The sequence below is a fragment of the Electrona antarctica genome (genome assembly GCF_951216825.1).
Source record: "Electrona antarctica genome assembly, chromosome: 9".
In the NCBI taxonomy this organism is placed as follows: domain Eukaryota; kingdom Metazoa; phylum Chordata; class Actinopteri; order Myctophiformes; family Myctophidae; genus Electrona; species Electrona antarctica.
Window position 1 is genome coordinate 22,404,919 of NC_136790.1, and position 23,579 is coordinate 22,428,497.

Below are 23,579 nucleotides of genomic sequence, written 5' to 3' on the forward strand. Positions count from 1 at the left end.
ACGACACATATGCACTGTAGACACCGTTTCCTCATTGGTGTGGTGTTACATCGCCATCTGCTGTAAGCACTGAGTCAGTGCAGCTTTAATGGTTTATTTACCTTCATACGTATTCTGTTCCTAACTTCCTCATGAAGGAAGAAGAAAGCAAAGAACAAAGACGCATTTTGTACCTTTTTTGTGGGTCTATTTGTCAAGATCTGGTCGCCTACCTATAACACAACAATGCAACGGGTATATATTATAGATCACTATTATGGCAAACGGTTTAATCTGGGTCTTCTGGGATATTTTGTCGGTAAATCTCGGAAGGGACAGCTGGAATTGCTGCGTCAGGGACGGAAGTGGTTCTCACAGTTTGTCCAAATGGACCCCGCAGGTCTGTTCAAATCAAATGGACCCGACCGTCATAGTTATGGGGGTCCGTCCTTGGAATAATAATAATAATTTAAAAAAAATTAAATAAAATTGTTCGGGAACCAGTTGGTGTAGTTTACGGTAAAGGGCTACCGCCTACCGATCATTACCATGTGATTTCGGCGATGTTTGTAAACATGCGTCAGCCACATGTGATCGTGACGAGGGGAAAGAGTTTACAGCCGTGCGGCCAATCGGCGCGCGGGGGAGTGTCAGGGGCGGGGCTCGCGTGTTGCGCTATGGAAAAATCGATGGTCTTGTACTGTAATAATAATGTGCTGCTGCCATGGGTGCTTCTTCAACGTTGAACATTGTGACAATAGCTTTCAAAAGGAACAGGTGACTGAGCACTCGTGGACCGAAGACCCCCAATCTGCCTCACAAAACGGACTGGATGCCTGGAAATGAGACTGGAAAACAGAGCTCTAGGATAAACACGTAAGTCATGTATCTTTTATTATAGGGCTACCTTACCCCTACGTAGTTTGCGTAGGGAATACCACTATGTAATTCATAATAACCAACACCAGGCTCTTGTTGGGTTCAAAAGGATAGAATAAAGGGCTGGAGGTGTGTCGCAGAAGTGGGGAAAGTCCCTGCGTTCGATTTGCGTTTGTTATTTGGACTCAAACGGGGGACTTGTTGTGATTAAACACAGCAAAAAGACAACTTTATTCTATTTCATCACCGAAATGACAACAGGTAAAATTAAACTGCGTCAGAGTCAGAGAGACGCGCGACACTACGCCGAAACGAAACCCCGTGGGAATTTCTACTGCGTTGGGTACCGTCCCCGCTGCTACAAAAATGAGCATTTATTACAAAACTTTGATTTGGATTTGGCTGTCGAAAAGAATGTAAACAGCGCGTGGACGGAGCGTAAAGGCGGAGATGGCGTGTGAATTCAGGGAGAGGTTGGGAATAGGATGCTGCGCAATAGATGAGAGATGAACGCTGCTGCGTAATCCTGCTGTTACGCACTTCATATTGGCACGAACACTTAATACCTCGTGGCTTGTCTTCTTAACCGTGTTATCAAACACAATTAACACGTTTATACATAGGACAGGACGGTTCCCTGGTTTCTTGTCATGTCTGGATGTATTTATAGCCATATTAATTTCTGAGAATGTACACATGTTACCAAATGGACCCGCAAAGGTCCAATTGGTTTAATCTGTACACTCTCGGAGTTATGAATACATCAATTAACACATTATTTACAAAGTACAAACTGATAAATTAACAAAGTGTTTTGCCATGTAGGCTACTATAGGTTGTTTTTGACATTTTTATTCTCTGGTGAATCTGTGTACGTGTTGGGGTGTATATTAACATGTTGGGAATCTGGGATTACTTTGGTTATATCACATTTAAGTATCAAATAGCCTACCGTCTGCAACAGAACCATAGAAAGCCAACGGAGCTCTTATTTGTAAATCGAGATTTTAGTGCGCACTTGATATGATGTAAACAAACCCTACTTTCCAAACATAGGTGGTGCTGTTGAGTAGGCATTGTACATTTACTTTAGCAATGCTGTCTGTGTATCCAGTGCAGTGTTTACATGATAGAGGCACTATTTATCTCTCCCAACGTTTTAAACTGTATCGCCACTGCAGAGAACATACAATGACAATGAAGTAACTCGACTAAATGGCACCACGCTGTCACGACTTTTAACTGTTGAGCTGCAGTACTAACAAAGTATTTCCTCAAAGTTGGCCATGCCTGCGAAAGAGTCATTTGGGAGGCTTGTCTCTCTTTACTCTTTGGTGGAGCATGTAATCTACACCTGTCAATTCACAATGGCAGCCTGACACGCCTGTTGTGATGTCAGTGTTGTTGACACAGGGCTGCCGGCCAGCCTCCTGCTGTACCTTCCTAAGTGCCAGCAGAGGAAGGTGTGGACATACTGTACTAGTGAGCCTTGCTCTGGGGGTGATGGGAGATGCAACCCTGAAAGCTTGCGAGGTGAAAAGGGCACACACAGCAGGAATGTCTTTCCGTTCTGCCAAATGAATTTGTTCTGTCCATGGGTGAATCATCAGAGGGGCATCGTGAGTAGATAACCCACTGGCAAGGGACTGGAGAGAGAGAGAGACAGAAAGAGTGAAGGAGTAAGGGAGGGAGGGAGATAGACAGGAGAGAGATTGAGAGTAGAGGGAGGGGAGGCTTTTTAGACCTCCAATTATGTGTTCTAAATAGAAACTTGATACTTGAGGGTGATGTGATAATGATAGTTTTGAAACAAGCAGGTAAAGGTCACGGATGGATGTGTGCTGGACTGGTCAATTATGGGAAAGCCTTGTGATTCGCTTTGAAACTAAGCACCTGTTTTCAACTCTGAAGTTATTATAACCCCAGGCTCTATTATGACATTAAACACAATAAGGAAATAACAATCAGAGCAGTTAGTCTGCATCAGAACATTTATATTTGACAGTGTAATGGACCTTGACAGAAGGTATCATATCCTCAGAGGTCCTAATGCTTAGCACTTCTCCTCTCAGCTGACCAAGTGAAACAACTGACCCACTTTCACAGACAAGGAAACATGACCTCAATAGCTTGTTTCTTCTCTTCTCTTCCCATTCTGCTGTGAGGGATGCTGCCTCTTGAGTCAAATAAAATACAAGCAGGATGAATCAGCTGAGCATGGTGTTTTTAGTTAGACTTGCTGGAGAATGTTTCAATGACACTGCTATTGAGGTATACAGGGAAAAAAAGTTGCTCTTTCAGCTGCACTCCAATTCAATTCCGTAGATGCTGTCAAGGTCCAAAACGTAGCAAAGCACGCGTGCGTGTGTGTGTGTGTTGCCCCCCAAAAAGAAGGCTCCCAAAGATCAGAAGGCAAAAGTGACTACATTGATGGATGTGGCAGGGAGCCAGCATCACTGGTACTGTAGCCTAGTTAGACTTTGAGTGAAATAGACTCACTGCTCTTTCTAACAACAAAAAGCACACACCAATGCGCGTGACATCATCATCGTACCAGAAGTTATGCAGGAACGCCTACCGAGTGGCAAAAAACTTCTTTCTGGTCTTGACAGCCCATATAACCAAACAGAAAATACTATCCGATAGCATTAAACAACGTAAAACTCACTTTGCCACTCACTTTATGCATGCGCATACCCTCTATACATGGAGATTACAGGGGAGGCAGTGGCATGGTGCCGAGACATGACAGTGCTAAAATTAAGCCCAGGGCTCTGTCTCATCCACTAATAGAGGAAGATGATGTATTAATCGACAAGTGGGAAGCAGTGCTCATTTATGATTGGCAAGATGTGTAACGGACAGTAGAGAGCACACAAAACAAAATACGGTACTAATGTGATTTACTGGAGGCTATACTGCATTAAGAATGTGCCACTTTTTATAGGCCCTTTTAACTTTGTTTTTCTCTACATCAAATTCAGTTTGTTACTGTAAGTGTCTATATTACATAGTGATTGCTCTGGAGGGAGAGTGCAAGAGAGAAAGGGAAAACGAGATTGAGCTTTTAACTGCTGTTGGGCGAAAACTTGAAACCTCTTAACAACTGTTAGTGTTCTTTGCTTTTACTGGAACTGAACGTTTATGTGGTTCTTTTGTGTGTGTAAATGTCATAACCCCAAAACCATTTAAAGCTATCCCGAAGATTTTATTGTTGTACAGTGCATTTTGAAAATGGAGAAATTGGTCGATTCTTTCCTGTGTTCCTAAGTATACTATAGCTTTTCATCTATAGAGGGTATACGCATGCATGAAGTGAATGGCAAATCGAGTGGCAAAGTGAGTGGTAAAGTGAGTTTAACGTTGTTTAATGTCGTTTAATGCAATCAGATAGGACTTTTCTGTTTGGATGTATGGGCTGTAAAAGGCCCAAAATTAGTTGTAACAGTCAGTATGATGATGTCCCTCTATTAGCATAATTATCATCTAACCCTCTTTCACACATAAAGCTGCTGTTTTGATTGCTCAGAGTGTGGACATTTGCCCAACGGCCAAGTGTGACCAGACAGAACAGGGTGGTGAGAATGTAAGAGAACAACTAACCTCATCTATCCCCACCTAACCCTCTGTCTGTAGCCTCCTCGTTCATCCCCACCCTGCCTTCTATGTCAGTAGCGTCCTCCTCTCCAGACTAACTCAGCATTTTGGCACACAGACCAAACAACACGTCTTCAAGAAAAGGTCCATGGCAGGAGGAGAGCGGAAATATTGGAGCACGTACACAGCAAAATCCTGAGTGTTCATTTAACCCTGACTTACTCTCAGAGTTACAAATGGATAAATGAACACTGAGAAGTTTACTGTGTAATGTCTTCTTCCCTATAAAGACGTGTCGAAATGTCAGTCTTCATCCTGCGAGCAATAAAATACATTTATGAGAAGATCGGTGATCTCCAGTACTGTACTGTACCGAAGTACTGACATATTTCAGACCAAACAGATGAGCTACGCTTTCATCTCTCTGTGTTACCTTACCTGCATAGGTTTTCAGGCAATTTCTCCTTTCAGTTTTCCCTTGAGATATTGAGTAAGCAAGACAGTAAGGAACGCATTGCTGTGCCACGTTGAGCCTTTCATTGTTGACGATTCGATTGAGTCATATTAACCTTTGAATCTCAATGTTTTGACTGTAAAACACGACAAAACTGTTCGTTTATAGCAACAAAAACAGAATCACAATTTTGTATGCTAGACCCTATGTACATAGTTGACTAGTGGGCATCCCCCAGGGCTCTATACGGTCTGTGGCTCTGCCCCTTTTTTCATTATTCTACACCCAATCTCTGCTGAAAATAGGCTCTACAAGCTCACAATGCATTGACGCATTGTGACATTGTTGAAGTTTGTTGGTTGTACTAGTGGGAGGTAAAAAACCCCATCAATGAGTGTTGTAGTCCTCTCACTCCTGATAAATTAGGAGCTCTAATCTGTAAGAGGATTAGCCACCTACCTCTTTTGCACGTGCAAACATGCACGCAAACCCCACCCCTAACCTTTACACACACACACACACACGCACACATTTTACGTCACAAACCAATGCAAATGACCTAGTCTCTGAAATACTCATTCCAGTGTAACATATCTTGGCCGCTAACATGTTGTGTTGCCTCCTGTTAGTGCACACTGGTAATGGTTTGATCTCTTGGTCCTTATGAATCATTGGGTAGATGATGTCACCATTCTCTACAATCGGATTCAGAACAACTTGTTCTGTGTTGGAATAGATTATGTTGTAATTTTCACCAATCCAATTGCTTTTGTGGTTTCAGACTGACAAGAGCTTCACAGCCCACTGCAGAGCTTTTGTTTTGGCTTTAAAGGAACCGATGTGCCTTTAAAACGCACTAATGGTCAGGTGACGCTGTGAGCAGCAACAAACTCTGCTCTGAAGCAGAAAACAGCAACAGCAAGCAGTAACAGGAAGAAGAGAGCGAGAGCAAACAGGACAAATAACGAGAGAGAAAAAGGAGTAGAGAGTTTATGAATAGCAATGTTTAAAGGAGACGGTAGGTATGAGATGACGATAGTGCAAACAAGGATGATGTTTGTTAATGAGTGGGCCTGTTTGTCTGACAAAACTTGCCCAGCAATGGTGGCAAAATAGTAGAAATACAGCTGCTAATTAACTGCTAGTATGACAGCAGTCAGGGCACGAGAATGGTGAGGATGAGTGAGTGAGAGACAGGAAATTTGTTGGATTGCATCAACTGGACAGGATTGACAAGGCAGCTAGGGTACGACCATTTTCTCAATAGCAAACAAGCCCAACATCATCAGTGTTAATTTCACTCAGAGGGTCATGTAGATTTGTACGCTCCACTATGTGAAATTAACACAGATGATTGTTCTGTGTACAAACCAGAATGTGTGTCATATACTTTCCCCTGCGATTAGTTTTGATGGGCTTCCCTTTAGTGTTTGAGCAGGGAATGCTGAATGGATAGAGGGAATGGTGAGGGTGCATTGTGGGATGCTTGAGGGGCTCATTAAGAGGGGCATATGTTCAAGGTATATAGCGTCGCAGTCCCGCCCCCTTTCATGACGACGACAGGCCCAGGAAATTCCCCATTCATTTTTTTTGTAATAAAGTAATTACAAAAAAGAAAAACAACAACAAAAAGTATGGTAACCTGCCATTTTTTTCCTTCAAATTATTTGTTCGACCCAATTTGTTTTTGTTTGTTGTCATGATTTGTCACAACTCGAGTTGGCTTTGTACGAGGCTTAAAATGTCTTTAAATAAACAAGTGGACCAGGGGGACCTGGGGACCAGGGGGTCCCCAGCTAAATGATAGTTTGGAACCAAATGGATCCTTATGGGTCTGTAACTCTGAGGAGTGTACAAATGGACCCTAACAGGTCCATTTGGTTCCATTTGTACACTCGGTTAAATTAACTTGAATAGAAATTGGGTGCAAGTATCTTGCACAGCATTACTAAATTAAAGTATGAATCCAATCAATCCATGGTAGTATTAAAAATAACACCCGTGTGAAGTGAGGGGCGCTCTCATCATTATACATCATCTCATGAACAACTGAATTTATGTGATTTGTTAGCCGATTTGCTCGTCTACATATGTTACAGAGGCTATGCGCTGAACTGAAAAGAGAAAACCAATGTCAGTGCATACCGTTTAGTAAGTCTAATGCCATTCATCTTAGCAAAGAAGCCCCACGTGAGTTATGTGTTTGACAAGCCACACTTGTATTTTGAATTGGGTTGCATATCACATGTACTCATTATGATTCTTCTTTATCTTTCTTACAGTAAAGTGACCAGCTATTTCGGAGGAACTGAATTTCCATTGTTGGCCCAGGAGAGGACACAAGCAACATGTGGTACAGTAGGTCTACATACTAGGATCACCATGTGGTACAGTAGGTCTACATCACCCAGGAGAGGACACAAGCAACATGTGGTACAGTAGGTCTACATACTAGGATCACCAGGAAGTCTGTACAATGTGAAACGTGTTAATTTATCCAATTGAAACTCAAATACAAATGTAACCTAACATTTCGGCCTGGCAGAGTCAGTAAAAATGTTTTGCCTCCTGTCTGTCCGTCAGGCCGTCCGTGTCCAGCTAATCTCCAGCACCACTGGACTGATCGGCGTGACACTGTGCACACACACTCCCTGGAGGTCATGACAGAGCAGAACCTCTGCCTATGAATTGTTTGCAAAACAAATTTGTTCATATTACTCCTACATAATTTGTCCAAACATCACGCAAATCGGTACAAATTATCTCTACAGTCATGTGTTCAAGACAGATCTGTCCAATTTTTCATATTCCATCCTGATTAGCTAAGAGTTTTCTAAGAGGAGTGTCTCATTTTGAACAAAATGCCTCAAATCAAGAACCCAGCGATCGATTGCTGTAAAACTTGCACGCACATTCCCACTACGCCAAGGAAGAAATGCCACCCTGGCATTGGCCTATTATAGTGCCACCAGTTTTTACCCGTTTTTTTTTTTTTTTTTTTTAAAGGTTGTCTGAGTAAATCCACACAAAATGTTAATAAAGCTAACCAAATCTTATTCGGAACAAGATAGATTTTCACCACAAATTCATCATTCATCAACCTGTATGAATGTGTATTACGAATACTTTAATGCGAAATACTTATTTATGTATACATTAAATACGTATTATTTCTGGGGGGGGGGTTAAGTCCTTCAGAGTTAAATTAACGAAGATTTGACTGTAAGAGGTAATGACTGTAATTCTCCGAGTATTGTTTTTTTATGGGTTCATTTGGAGTGTGGGCCAGCTGCTGTGCCCATTCTGCTCTCTCTCTCCCTCTCTGCTGCAGTGATTCTTGGTTGAGTGGTGCACTTCTGATGCCAGGAAATGAGTTGCTGTGTCACCCAGGGAGACATGGGCCATGACGCAGTGGACCTTTTCATTTCTCTCATCATTCTCCAGGTGTCTGCAAATGTTTTGGGATGTCTGCGGCCAGTGCCGTCGCTACCTATACGCGCAATACGCACTATGAGTAGTGCCACACGCCGAGGGGGGAAACAAAATGTGCCAAAAATTGCCAAGCCGACCCTCATAACAATTTTCTCCGCGGCTCCGCCGCGTAATAACAAGCACCCGTATGTGCGTCCTCACAAACAGCAGAAGTAGCTGATTTGCATGAGATAACGCAGCACTCTCGTCGGGAGGGACAAATATATCCGAGTAGGGCAACCAAAATAAATGGTCAGCTACGTCCCCGTCTGCGGCTGAGCCTAGCTCTTCTGTCTCTTATCACTGACGCCGTTCTCTCTCTCCATTCCTCTGTCCCTCTTTTACCAGTTCCGGCCCCCAAATAATGTGTCCGAGCTCGAACACAACAGATCTCACCACTTAACACGGCAGCCGAATGGCTGTTTCCCCAGTACAGCTGTATAATCCTAAATAATGGCCTTGTAATGTCAACTCTTCTCGTAGCCACAATTTGCAACACTAGATTTTTTTTTATAATGGGATGAATCTAGAGTTGCAATACCCTCCATTGACAGCCCATTGATCCAAATAAAATTTCCGATCCGCTTGTATTAAACAACGTTAAACTCACCAACATTGCAGCTGTAGGACAAGCTTGAATTATCCTCTTTCAATCTGCAAAGCGTTTGTTTTCATAAAAATCCACCATAGACGTGTATGAGCTAGTCAAGAAATTCTGTGCCGTGATATTTTTTTCTTGGAGTGTTGGAGTTTAGAAGCACTCATTTTTTTTAACAGGTCGTGCTGCTGCCTCCCGCAAAATGTGCAAATTCGAAATAGGTGGTACGCAGGGCCGTTCAGTGACTTAGACGAGCGTTTGCAAACTCTTGACAGAAAGTAGCTCATGTTTACAGTGGATTCTTATGAAACAAACGCTTTGCAGATTGAAAGAGGATAATTCAAGCTTGCCCTACAGCTCCAATGTTGGTGAGTTTAAAGTCGTTTTATACAAGCAGATCGGAAATTCAATTTGGATCAATGGGCTGTCAATGGAGGGTATTGCAACTCTTGATTCATCCCATTATAAAAAAAATCTAGTGTTGCAAATTGCGGCTACTCTTCTCGATTAATCTTTTATATTTACAAATGTAACTGTTTCCTAAACGCACGTTATCTCTAATTGTTTCTCAACTTATCTCTTTGCAGAGAACAACATATCTCCTAAGCTGTATGTTTGGAGAACCACTTGGGGCCTCTTATAAACAGAGTTGATAGCGGTAACAAAAACATTCAAATGTCCTCAAACACAGGTTCAACACAAAGACTTTTAAAGACTACAAAGCCATTTAAACAAAGCTTTGTTTTTCCTTATTCCACTATAACAATCAGAACCTGTATTGCAAACCAAAAAGAAAATACTAAACAATTTTTTTAATTAAATTAGTAGATTGTAGATGTATTTTCTGAAAACCAAGTTATCCATATTCATCAAATAAAAAGGCAATGCATTGCTCAAAAATGGTGAGTATAGTATATTCCTCACCTAATCTTAAAGTCAGGAGGCAGGAGCCCACAGCAGGTTCCCCTTTGTCAAAAAGCTCTGAAAGGATTCAGAGTTAAACCCTCAGAAATGTTCCTTGGCCAAACTTTTCTTATTCCAGATCTCAAAGTTTTCCGGACCCACTACTCTGTGGTTTATCAATTTCTGATTATGGTTTAGTGTTGGCCTTAATAGAGTCTCTTTCAGAAACCACCAACAAACACTCTTTTTGATACCTAAAATGGAACCCCCGGCAGTCTCACTTCCTGTACATGTTCCTGGTACCTCACTAACTTGTTTTTTCCCCACAGCACCATTGTCAACAGAAAATGAATGACCATGGTTTAACTACACAAAACAAAAAATCTTTTCCATACACAACATTTAATTTAAGGTTAAACATTCAACCATATTTTAACCAATATAATCCCTCGTTAACACCCAGTATGTTTCATTTTCTTTCAATACTCATACCAGGACAGGAAACACATTTATGTCATGTGGCAGTGTCACATAGATCTGCACCCCCAGCACAGTGTCACACCACCAAGAGCCATATCTACAATATACAAACACTTGAAGTCACATTTTAACCATGATAGATTCATCAAAAACACCTGTCCTTGGTTCTGGTGACTCATCAGACGTAAGACACACGCAAGACACACTTGTGTGCTGTGTCTTCTGTTTGTTATGGCCGCCTCAATGCATTTCCAATGGGAGTCACATGGTTTGAAGACACAACCTTGTTGCATGGTGGGGGAGGGCAGAAGACAGCCATGCAACAAGGTGTGTCATGAAACCATGTGACTCCCATTGGAAATGCATTGAGGCGGCCATAACAAACAGAAGACACAGGACACAAGTGTGTCTTGCGTGTGAGTGAGGCCATACTGCTCTCCTAATATGTGAGGGGCCTTGTTTTTTCAATTGCTTTTTTCATGTATGTTTTATATATTTATATTTTTAAATGAATGAAAATGAAATTCCGAATGATGATTACTTAGATGCCTTTGGTCTCCTCCCCAGGAAACTGGTTTTAGATGGTGTTTTAGAGTATGATCAAGGCATCTAGCACCATTTGAAATCAGTGTTCTTGAGCTGGAACAGACTTCATGGATGAGGGCAAACTAATGTAGACATTATTCATAATAGCATCAGAGTTTGGAAGCGCTCGTTGGAAATCACTCAACGGTCCTGCGTAGTCTGTTTCTATTTGCACATCATGCATGAAATGAAATGAAATCTATATTTACCCAGGGTATCTGGGCTAAGCTCAAGAACTTGTTTCCAGCCAGGCCCTGCTCATAGAACACATTTCATCGTAGTGGTTCAATGCCTTGTTCAAGGGCACTTCAGTGGTGGTAATTTTAACGTGTCGGACGGCTGATTCGAACTAGGAACCTTCCGGTATCAAGACCGCACCGCTATCCGTTCGGCCACCGCTGCCACAATCAGGCAGCAGGACGTTGCATTATTGAAAATGAGCCCTTCCAAACTCTGACACTTAGAAATGATCAACTGCACGGACTGTTTTGACAGAAAGTAGCTCATAACTTACCGGTAATGTCTATATGGTGGATTTTTATGAAATAAAAACTTTGCAGATAGAAAGAGGATAATGCAAGCTTTCCGTACAGCTGCAATGTTGGTGAGGTTAACATTGTTTAATACAATCAGAGGAGTTTTCTGTCTGGTTGTATGGGCTGTCAAGGCCAGAAAGTTGTTTTCCCCACTCAGTAGACATTCCCGCATAACGTCGCCTCTATATCATAGATCAATTAAAATGTTCAAAAATAAAATGCTGAACATTAAAATGATCCAACAATGACAAAATAATTAATATATGCAATTATAAGATGGACATTTTTGAGTAGACATTTTCTGATCACCTACGACTACTCTTTTCAAAGTGGCGTCTGGGGACCCCAACAGGTCCTGCCATTTCCAAAGGATCTTGGATTTTTTTGGGAATAAAACATCTTAACACAAATCTTGTATGGGGGTACCCCCAGCACAAAATATTGTCAGATGTGTGTTCTACGAGCATCACCCATTGAGTATCTACAAGCTGTGACTGCCCTCTCACCAAGGCTGACCGTTTTCCTCTGGTGTTCAGAGTTTCCACCATGTCTAGCACCATTTGAAATCGGTTACAATGTAGAGGGACTATCTGCACTATCATCACGAATTCAGAGGATGGAAAACATGAAGATATCAATTTTTCCCTAGCAGCCAGCTGCCTACTGTGCTCCTTGCAAACACCACTAGATGGCAGGGCTTGCTGTTTTCAAACTGCTGCAGTGTTGGTAGTCAAGTAAAATACTAGCCTGGAAACCAGACAAATGTGCAAACCATTTGCTGTGACATCCCTGCCCCAGGGACGTCTTGTCATGTCACAGCCCTGTGACATTGATTGATTGAAAATGTTATGAACAGTTTGCAGAATGGGTACAGTTCACAGAAAGTAAAGGTCAATACAAAATCTGCTAAGAGGATAAAACCATAGACTGTAAGGATAAAACCAGAAAAAGCACTATTACATAAGGGTCCTCCATTTTCAATTCATCAAAACATTTAAAGACATACTAATATACACACAAAGATGTCAGTATCATGGCATTATCATGATTTCAATGTGTCAGTGTCATGGTGTTAAGACCCATGGCATGGCTGATTGAATGTTTATTATGTTTGAGTGAGTAACTTTGCAGGTTGTTGGAGGAAGCTGATTGGTTACAGACTATGGAGATGGATGTCGAAAAGGCTAACTCATCTGGGCTCTCCTCTGTCCACTTCCAACAATTATGTTGCTCTTGTAGAATGTTTGTTAGAAGTCTCATGTGTTTTCACAGCTTGGGTACAGAATGTTGAACTTGACTTTCTCCTGTGTTTGATCATGTGTTATAGGTTAGTGATTTGTCTTTTGGTTTATTTTTATTTGGTTATGTTTAGTTCCTTTTGTTTATTGTTTTGACTGTAAGGCCACTCTGAAGTCATTGGCATTTTAATAATAAAAAGAAAATTAGAAAGGCTGAACATCCTTGTTGCTGGTGGTTCTTGCGAGCTGGAAAGAGGGGATCCCACTTTAATGACTTATGTTGCGACTAGCTTCCCCTAGTTTTGCTAGTTGAGGAGCTTAGGGATATTTTGCGCCAATTCGTTTAAAAGTGACACATTTTGCACCGATGTAGCCCAGGGTATGTTCTGATGATTTAGCTAAGGCACCTGAGCCGGCGACCTTCGGGGTCGCCACCATTAAACCTAGATATAAGGCAACATTTTCAAAATTCTGAATCCATTCCAAGCATTAGTTTTGCACGAAAAACACTCCTTGGGCTAAAAATGGCATCACAAATGTGTGGCTATGACCAAATTCTTTCCTTATATAGGCTGTTAATGGTGGCCATGTGGATTTGGCTACTGTGGCGACCCCGAAGGTCGCTGGCTCGGGCGCCCTAGCTAAATCATTAGAGCATGCCCTGGGCTACATCCGTGCAAAGTTTGACGCTTTTAGACGAATTAGCGTGAAATATCCCTAAGCTCCTCCACTATAGGCCGGGGCTTAAGGCTTAACACAGTATCATGATCAGTATCGTAAAAAATAACCACCATTCGAGGAGTCATTTATTATATTGCGCAAGAAGTGTGCATCTCACATACTATTAATTTTGTACTAAAAAGTAATTTGGCATACTAAAGAGTTTTAAAAGCCATAAAACAAAAATACCGGTACAGTGATAATAAAAATGATATCTGTACAGTGCAATGTGTAACATTTCTCCCATTTCATAATGGCATAAGAATATGCATTTGAGTGGATGTGAAATTGTATTAGAGCTTTGACAGGTGAGAAAGACTATAGTGCTAAATAAGTGCAGTCCATTTACATTACAACAAGTACTTTTACTTTATGCATCACACTCGGACACATATGGCTATATGAATTCTATTGTCTTTCTAGGTAATGAATTATAGCCATGGTTGACATGCTTAAACAGGGATCAACAGTGACACCCATCTCCATTTAGTGAAGTGTTTTCTTACAGACAGGTGACAGCATCCAAGCCAGGAGCTATATGTGGTCCTCCATGCATCTCTACCTCTACACTGCCAAGTGACCTTCTCACATGACATAATTCTACTGGGGAGCAGTGGTGGAAAGTAACTAGTAACTACGGTACATGTAATGAAGTACAATTTGTGAGTTTGTAGATCTGTTATTTTTTATCTGTTATTTCTTTTTGAAGGACATCCCAAAACTTGTGAGTACTTTGACTAAAGTCATATTTCGAAATCAGAATACATGATACACAATACATTGTGGTGTGGTATTGCTATTTAAAGTAAAGTAAAAATAGTTTTGAGTAGCCTACTTCATCCACCACTGTTGGAGAGGAAGCTTGACCCATCATGAGCTGACAGTGTTAAGGCAGCAGGGTGGTTGACTGTCCTGAAACCATAAGGTTATAGGCCCAAAACCAACATGATCCCAAGTGTAGCCTATATGTACAACCACATAACCTCTGACTTGTTCTACATTGAGTCACCAGATAGGACTACTGGATAAAAACATGATAGTCTAATATTTTTGGCTGATTAGAATAATTTTGGTGCCATCTTATCCAATTACCAGGCACCATAGTGTGCTCAATAAAACATGCGAAGGTGAAGGACTTTAAGTATCTCGGGGTCTTGTTAGGGCGGAGAAGAAGATCAGCCAGAGAATTGGAGCAGCAGGGGTGGTATTGTAGTCGCTGTACCACACTGTTGTGATAATTAATTTTATTTATATAGCACCTTTTAAAACAATGTTCCAAAGTGCTGCACAGAGCAGGGTCAAAAAACAGCAATGAACACATCAAGTCAAAAACAAAAAGCACATACAATAGAAATACAGGAAATACAGTATCAATATTTACAGTGTACAGTCAAGTAAATAACAAATTATAAAAAACATTTGGTGTAGAGGTAGGTCTTCAAATAAGATTTAAATACCGGCACGGAAGGTGCTAGCCTTAGCTGTGTCGGCAATGCATTCCACAACCTAGGTGCCCGGGCGGAAAATCACCACGGGTAACTACATTTTGTCATAGGGACATCAATGAGGGCCTTATCTGACGATCTAAGGATTCGTTCAGGTTTGTGCGGGGAGAGCATATCAAGAATATAGGTAGGGGCCAGTGCGTTTAAGGCTTTATAAGTGCATTTTAAAATCGCATCTGGAGCCCACAGGCAACCAGTGAAGGCCAGCTCATATGGGTGTGATATGGTCCCGTTTTTTCGTGTTTGTAAGTAGTCGGGCGGCAGAGTTCTGTATCAATTGTAGACGGGAAATTGCTTTTTTGTTTAGGCCGGGGGAGTAAATGGAGTTGCAGTAGTCGAGGCGTGATAAAATGAGGGCGTGAATGACTTTTTCATGGTCAGGGGTGATTTAATTTTGGCAATATTTCTCAACTGAAAGTAGCATGATTGAACAACTGTGGTTATTTGTTTGTTAAAGGAGAGGTCGGAGTCAAAGATCACACCCAGGTTGTGGGCTGCAGGTGTGATATTTGTGGACAGGGAACCAAGTGATGAAAAGAGAGCTGAGCCAGAAGGCAAAGCTCTCTGTCTACCGAGCAATCTTCGTTCCTACTCTCAGTCTCACCTATGGTCATGAAGTGTGGGTCATGACCGAAAGAATAAGGTCGCGAATACAAGCGGCCGAAATGAGTTTTCTTGGGTGGCTGGCATCTCCCTTAGAGATAGGGTGAGAAGTTCAGTCACGCGAGAGAGACGAGGAATAGAGTCGCTGCTTCTTAGCCTGGAAAGGAGCCAAGTGGTTCCGGCATCTGGCTAGGATGCCTCTCGGGCGTCTCCCTAGAGAGGTCCTCGAGGCACGTCCCACTGGGAGGAGACCCCACGGCAGACCAAGGCGCAGTTGGAGGAATCACATCGACTCACTGGCCTTGGAACGCCTCGGGGTCCCCCAGGAGGAAGTTGCTCTGGAGAGGGAAGTCTGGAGCTCTCTGGTGGAGCTGTTGCCCCTGCGACCCGACTACAGATAAGCGGTTGAAGATGGATGGATGGATGTGTGGGCCTATCTCTCCTAATGTAACTTTCAATTTAAACCCAATTCATATTTGTTGCTTGATTAGATTTATTGGAGATCTACCACCCAAACAAATATTTACATCCGAGTGGTGAAAGTCAGATATGTCTCCACACCCATCGTGATTCCAATTATATCAACGAGACCTCAGTAAGGAGCCAACCTGGCAAAGCTGTTGAAGATATATTAGGAGCTGAGCACGTTGCCATATGAACTGCAAGCTAAAACAGATGCCATTTGTTATTATTGTTTCCGAGCCAGGATGAGTCAGAAGAAGGGAGCTCCCACATGATGACCAATCTTTAGATTTTTGTCCCGCCCTGTCTGGTTAGCTAGCTATGATGCGTGTGGTTCTCTCTGTGGGTGGGTGTTTCTATAGTGATATGGGAGGGATCCCAAACAGAAACACTATGGAAGAAAGTGGAAATGTAGACTGCTCAAATGACGTGTGGAAAAATTGCACTTGAGAAAACTTTTATTTTTTTAATTTAGGAGAAAAAACTAAGCTACAACTCTTAATGACATAGGCCTACCAAAGTAAAATGAAAACAACAAACCAACATCTGACTTTTTGGATGACATTGATTTTGACAATTATGCAGTCATATGACCCGTCGTCCCTATTCTGGTCAAAATGTTTATTTTTATTTTTCAAATATAAAAAATAACAATCTACAAGCTCACAATGCATCACAACACAACACATGAGCTTGTAGATCAGCTATCTTGGAAAAACAAAAGCTTAAATGGTTAACGTTATGTGTTTATTTATTTATTTCTTGTTTGCGTATAAGTTAAATGTTCTCAAATAGAAAATCATTTGAAACTTTTGCACTGTCAAAACATCGGTGGACTCTACAAATGTCTACCATTGGTCAGGCTCTAATCACTGTTGACTAACCACTAGTTGTGTAAGACAAAATGTGGCTCATGGCTCATATAGGTGTGGCCCACAGCTATGAGTCATGAGCCACAGCTTGTCTTACACAACTAGTATATTACCCACAGCCTGTGGGTAATATACTCAACACGTCGACGAGTGTGAGGTTCCAAATGACGTCAATGGACCCAAAAATCGGGCTCACATGGGTTGTGAGCCAGGTTGTTACACGCAGTTGAGCGGTATTGCCTGTGATTCAGAAGGGTTCCGGTGTGGTCCAATCCGTTTCCAGCTTCATGCCAAAGATGTCAGATATCAGACATATTTGTGTCGACTGTGTTGGCTAAAAGCCAAAAGTGATTTGCTCAAGCCACTGACCCAGCCAAGAGTAATTTATTCAAGCAAATATACTGCTATGTTGAAACCAGTTCAGAGTGAAATTTTACTATAACTCTTAGGTACCACAACCACCACGTATCTATCACTGGGCAGCTCTTACGGCTTAGTTGATCCCATCTGTATACTGCTGTGAGTTGATGGTGACGTGAATGGCATGCTCATCAGCACAAATCATCAGCACAACTGGCCGGATGCCCAGAAGCCAGTGGGACGGAAACATTTATGTCTTGTTGTTTGTATAAATATCTACAGTCACTGTCCTCATGAGAGAAGCTTTGTCAGAAGAATTTGACATCCAAACACCAGCATGATTTCTACTGTATTTATGCGGACTGTACCCTAAAGATGCTGTATATGCATACCTGATATGTTTCATGTTTCATCTATTATACATTTGAGAAGGTGTCCCCAAAGCCCGAACCACGAAAAGAAAGTCACCAGCTACTACGTCACTGACACGCTGCAACACGCTGCAACACGCTGCAACACACACTGCAACAACACACTAACACGTCACACACTTACCCTCCGCGTCGTTCGTTCCCTATCTCCTAATGTCGCGCCGCTCGGCCACACTCCACACCACCCGCGTAAAAATTGTCATCGCACTGCCACTAAAGCCGGCTCCCGTCCACACTCGCAAACAATATCAATATAAATAATAAACACAAACACGCCACAAGCACCGACACCCCCGCCTAATTTGTTGCCACGTCTATGAAAACAAGCCCAGAAAAAATGCCATTCAACACGCTACTTACAACTCGCTTACAATTCGCAGACCTGGCAACACTGCATCCCGTGATTCCACTCTTTTCATTGGCTGCGCCGCCAACATTGTCAAACATTGTTGCCACGTCTATGTAAACAAGGCCGCAAACCCTGACTTCCTACAGCCTACAGCCTATACTTTCACACACTACCACTCGCTTACAATACGTGGACCTGGCAACACTACATCACCCCTTCCCAATGGCTCAAAACCCCACCACGTGACCCACGTGTGTTTCGTGTTACCTTTCACACTTCCGGAAACACTACCGGAAGTTACACGGTACACACACACGCACACACACACACACACACACACACACACACACGTGCGTGCGCGCGCGCACACACACACACACACACACACAGTGTACAGCCTGCCGGAAACCAAAAGTAGAAGAAGACGAAGAACAACAACACAGGTTCTACACTGATTCTAACTTGGATGGAGAGCGCCGCGATTACATACACAGTTACAATCATGCAAACACGACCGCGTCGACACCTGGCGTGGTACAATCGGGACGAACCGAGGCGCATATATGGATAACAACAACAACACTACACGCACACGCTGCAACAACGCGCTGCAACACAAAACGTAAGTCACGTATGTAACTATGGTTCTATGAATCCTGGATGACTGCTTAACACTGGATGATTGGCGTCCAGTGTTAAGCACTGCCTCTGGCAGTCAGTACGGATGAAATAGAACAGCTGTGTACAACGCAGTGTCACTGCAGACACGTGTGTGTGTGGTGTGTGCGTGCGTGCGTGCGCGGGGGGGGGGGGGGGGGGGGGTTTGGATCGCCTCGCGATGCAGCTGAAATGGCACACACACACACACACACACACGCCACAAAACGCTAATAATAATAATAATACACAATTAGAACACTACACTAATCATAACAACAGTACAGAACAGTACAGTACACATGAGTACAGTACAGAAAGAAAGCTCACATCAGAATATTAATCCATGTAATAATAATAATAATAATAAAACATAATAACACAACACTAATAACTATAATATCAACAGTACAGAGAACAGCACAGTACATCAGAATATTAATCCATGTAATAATAATAATAACAATAAATAAGCACACAACACTAATAACAGTACAGAGAACAGTACAGTACACATGACTACAGTAAAGTACAGTATACTGTTCCTGCGCCTTGCCATGCTCTCTTTCAATCATAATAATAACAATAAATAACAACACTACACTAATAACAACAATAATATCAACAATACAGCGAACACTACAGTACACATGAGTACAGTACAGAAAGAACACTCACATCAGAATATTAATCCATGTAATAATAATAATAATAATAATAATACATAATAACACAACACTACTAACTATAATATCAACAGTACAGAGAACAGTACAGTACAGTACATCAGAATATTAATCCATGTAATAATAATAATAATAAAAAAACACTAATACAACAGTACAGAGAACAGTACAGTACAGTACACATGACTACAGTACAGTAAAGACTTACAGTACAGTACACTGTTCCTGCGCCTTGCCATGCTCGCTTTCATACGCACATACACAAAACCAAACAGGGCCACTCAGCCAGCTTGGCAACTTTGCGCTTTCCAAGCAAATGCATAAATGAAAACATCATGGGTTGCCATTGCCTTCTTCCCATTTGCGACGCATCGCGTTAGGATGAGCGGGCCGAAGGCCCGCGAAATTCTAGTATTATACATATACTAGGCATACCATATTCTGAATTACCAAAAAGAGGACACATGCGCGCGTGCATGTGCACGTGAACGTGCACGTCGTGCATGTGCATGTGTCGTGCGTGGGCGGTTCTGTTTGAATTAAATTCAGATGTAAAAATAATCTATAACAATAAATTGATCAAATATGCTCTATATTAGTTATGTATTTATTTAAAGCAGTGGCTCTCAAAGGTGTGATCCAGGGACCCTCATGGTTCCTTGAGGGGGTTCCAAATGGACCCATTATAGGTCTGTAACTCTGAGAGTGTAACACATGGACCCAAATGGACCCTTACAGGTCTGTAACTCTGAGAGTGTACAAATGGAACCAAATGGACCCTTACAGGTCTGTAAGTCTGAGAGTGAACTAGTACAAATGGAACCAAACGGACTCTTTTATAACTTTTAACTCTGATACTGTACAAATGGAATCAAATGGGACTCTTATGGGTCCATTTGGTTTTACTCTCAGAGTTATGGGGGTCCTTGAAATTAAAAAGTTTGAGAACCTGTATGCAATGGCTTATCTCTTGTAAAACGAGAGAGAGAGCGCGAGCGAGGCGGAGCGAAGCACCGAGGGCTGGGCCACGTATAGAGGGTATGCGCGTGACATCATCATCATACCAGGAAGTTATGCGGGAATGCCTACTGAGTGGCAATATTTCTGGCCTTGACAGTCTGTATACGTACATCCAAACAGAAAAGTCATATTTCATTGCATGAAATTACTTTAAACAACATTAAATTCACTTTGTCACTCACTTTGCCACTCGATTTGCCACTCGATCTGCCATTCACTATATGCATGCGCATACCCTCTATTCGGAGGCAGGTATGTCCCAAATTACCTGCTGGAAACCTTCAGATGAGAAACACCTGCGCAGCCTCACAAACACATAAAGGGACTCCGTCTCGTTGCCCTCGCCGACAGCTCTCTCCGGTGATGGTGGCGTGCGGTTCTAGCGGTAAGCGAGTCAACATTCCTTCACAAACATTATATTGAAATGTCGCATTAGACTGACTGTGTGTTTCCTACCTCGTAGGCTGTGCTCTGGTGCCTGGGAATGGTCCGTTGGGCTCGGCTGGACATGATGCGTTCATGTGAAGCTTGTAAACTGAAGACTGTAACCCTAAACCCCCCCACACTGGGGAAAGTGACTCTAAGACTTATACTAAACCTGCGGGCCCGGGGAAGGACCCTGCCCGCACTCCCCTTTGCTAGGAAGCCCTAGAGATGAAGAACATTTAAGTTATTTAATTTGGAACATTTTGGTTGACTGTTTTGCTCTCTGGAAAGCCCCTGACCAGCTGATTGAATGAATACATTGATTTGCCTGTAAAAAAACCTTTCTGTTTAATAAATGGGCGCCATGTTTGGGCTCAACCCTGGTTCTGCCTCCCGCTGTTGGCCTCAATCCTCACATATGGTGGAAGAATGTGTTGATTGATCCAACACCGAGACACAAGCCTGATTATAATTATGGAGCATGCACAGGCTTTAAACATGCTACTCCAAAGCCAGGCAGAATTACAAAACAGCCAAGCAGAGTTACAAAACGCAGTACGAGAACTTGTGAGGAAAATCAGTTCAGATACTGAAAATGGCAGGGCCCCAGCAGACGTATTAACTAAACTAGGCCCCGAAGATGATCGAAGCCTATATTGAACTGTTTGAAAGAACGGCCACCCGAGAGAGGTGGGCCCTGGGAGAGTGGGCCTCCATCCTGGCACCGTTCCTAACCGGGGAGGCACAAAAAGCGTGCCAAGACCTCTCTAGTGCCGATGCAAGATAATTTGCCAAGCTGAAAGCCGCCATACTCACGGGTACAACCTTCCAGCCCGAGCCCAGCGGTTCCACAACTGGACGTTTCACCACGGACAGCCACCCCACCCCCAAGTCGCTGCTTTTGACACGCCTAACACGCAACTGGCTCATGACGCTGGGGGAACCAGTGTGCGTGGACCGCATCGTCATCGACAAATGCATCAGAGCCCTTCAGCCAGAAGCTAGAAAGCACGCCGGCCAAGTGAGCCCAAACTCTTGATGATCTCCTGGAGAATCTAGAAGCATGCAACGATATGATGAAAGGCTCCCGACAGGAACCTGTGAAGCCCCGGGGCGATGAATGCCCTGGACGTGACCGCAAGCGAACACCGGAGGGACCCTCGTCACCCAACCACCGTAGAGAGCCGGTGCCGGAGAAACACAAGGGCCCTCCGACCCGTCACTGCTACGTATGTGGGAAAACCGACCACATCTCGTGGACCTGCCCGGAGAAGGACAGAGACGTGACAATGGCCAGTGCGACCTTGGACACCTCTCGCCCCTGTCTATATGCTCCAGATGACTGCTTGCACAAGTCCAATGTGCCGGTCAAGGTGGAGGGGAAGGACACGAGCGCCCTCATTGATTCAGGCAGTGCCGTGACGCTGATTCGAACACCCCTGGCTGGAGAAATGCACACAGAGACGGTGGCTGTACACGGTGATGTGCGACACTATCCCACCACAACCATCTTGGTGCAGACGCCCCGTGGTGACGCGATGGTGACGGCCGGTGTCGTCCCCAACCTACCTGTTCCGCTCCTCATCGGTGCAGATTGTGTCCTCTTTGACCGCTATTGGGACCCCCACGCCGTCTACAGACCCCGAGAACCCCGCCGCCGACCCCGCTCCGCCGGGTGGGCCCGGCGACCGTACCCAGCGCTCCCCGCCTTCCAGGCCAGCTCAGCAGACCCGGGAAGTGACAGCTCGGGCTCTGACCCCCCTCAGAGAGAAGAGGAGGAAGAGGAGGAAGAGGCCGAGTCCAGGTGGCCCAGGGTCGACTGCTGCTGCTGGGATCGTTGCATGCTCTGGGTAGTAGAGGGCTGGGAGGTGGCTGGCACCGCGGGACTGGTCAGGGGTCTGACGGGTCATACTCCCAGGTCACCCGGGGTGGTCTGAGGAGACACAGCCCCCACGGGTCTCCCCAAGGAGGAGGGACCGGTTAACAGCATGGAGGTCAGGAACAAGGTGTGCAGGGTCCGCTGCTGCTGATGGTCAGTGGTGTCCTCATTTGTAGCCTCTCTCTGGTTGGCAGCATGCTGAGGGGTGGAGTGAGTCTCGTCAGGAGGATCCTGAGAAGAACCGCCCCCCCGGGCGGAGGCTGAGGCTGCCCTGCGGCCGCGGCCCCGTGGGCCCCCCCGGGCGGATCAGGAGGCTGAGGCTGCCTTGCGGCTGCCCCCCGGGGCCCTTCGGCATCGTACTCCTCAGACTCAGACTTCAGACTTGCTGCTTCCCTGTTCCGGGGGCGCAGCCGTCTCCCTCGGCTCGTCTCTTCGCCATCGTACTCCTCAGACTCATACCTCAGATCTGCTGTTTCCAGGTTGATGCGCAGATTATGGCGGGCCCTGCAGCGGTTCACTCTGTCTCCGTTCAAGTGGAGGCTGCGCTCCCTCTCAGACTCCATTCTTGCTGCCAGTACAACAAACGCCCAACTTCAGGCTTCTGGCAAAAAAAATAAAGTTGGTGCTGTGCTCGCGCAGGTGATAGAGGGAGAGGAGCACCCCAACACCTACATCAGCCGTGAACTCCTGAAACACAAACGAAATTACGCCACAGTGGAAAAAGAGTGTCTGGCCATAAAGTGGGCCATACACCACCTTCACTATTACCTGTGGGGGAGGAGGTTCACATTGATAACAGACCATGCCCCATTGAAATGGATGGACACTAACAAAGATAAGAATAGCCGGGTCACCAGGTGGTTCCTGGAGCTCCAAGACTTTAAAGTCG

The 23,579-nt window shown here is 43.9% G+C and overlaps 1 protein-coding gene and 2 long non-coding RNA genes across 3 annotated transcripts in view; 2 read left to right on the forward strand and 1 right to left on the reverse strand.

The window, feature by feature from the left end:
• Positions 1-9,956, reverse strand: part of LOC306929156 — a 46,031-nt gene extending 36,075 nt beyond the window's left edge. The window contains exon 1 of the long non-coding RNA XR_013790756.1: positions 9,903-9,956. This is a non-coding gene — a long non-coding RNA (uncharacterized lncRNA). The remainder of the gene's footprint in view (positions 1-9,902) is intronic.
• Positions 1-22,748, forward strand: part of LOC306929876 (RNA polymerase-associated protein LEO1-like) — a gene marked incomplete at both ends in the record, with an annotated part of 209,764 nt that extends 187,016 nt beyond the window's left edge. Inside the window, one exon of the mRNA XM_079510607.1 lies at positions 22,578-22,748. Coding sequence (XP_079366733.1) covers positions 22,578-22,748 — 171 coding nt within the window. The remainder of the gene's footprint in view (positions 1-22,577) is intronic.
• On the forward strand, positions 724-12,932 carry LOC306929153. The gene is made up of 4 exons (XR_013790753.1): positions 724-855; positions 7,192-7,262; positions 8,241-8,353; positions 12,614-12,932. It is a non-coding gene; the product is annotated as an uncharacterized lncRNA (long non-coding RNA).
• Positions 22,749-23,579: the final 831 nt, after the last annotated feature.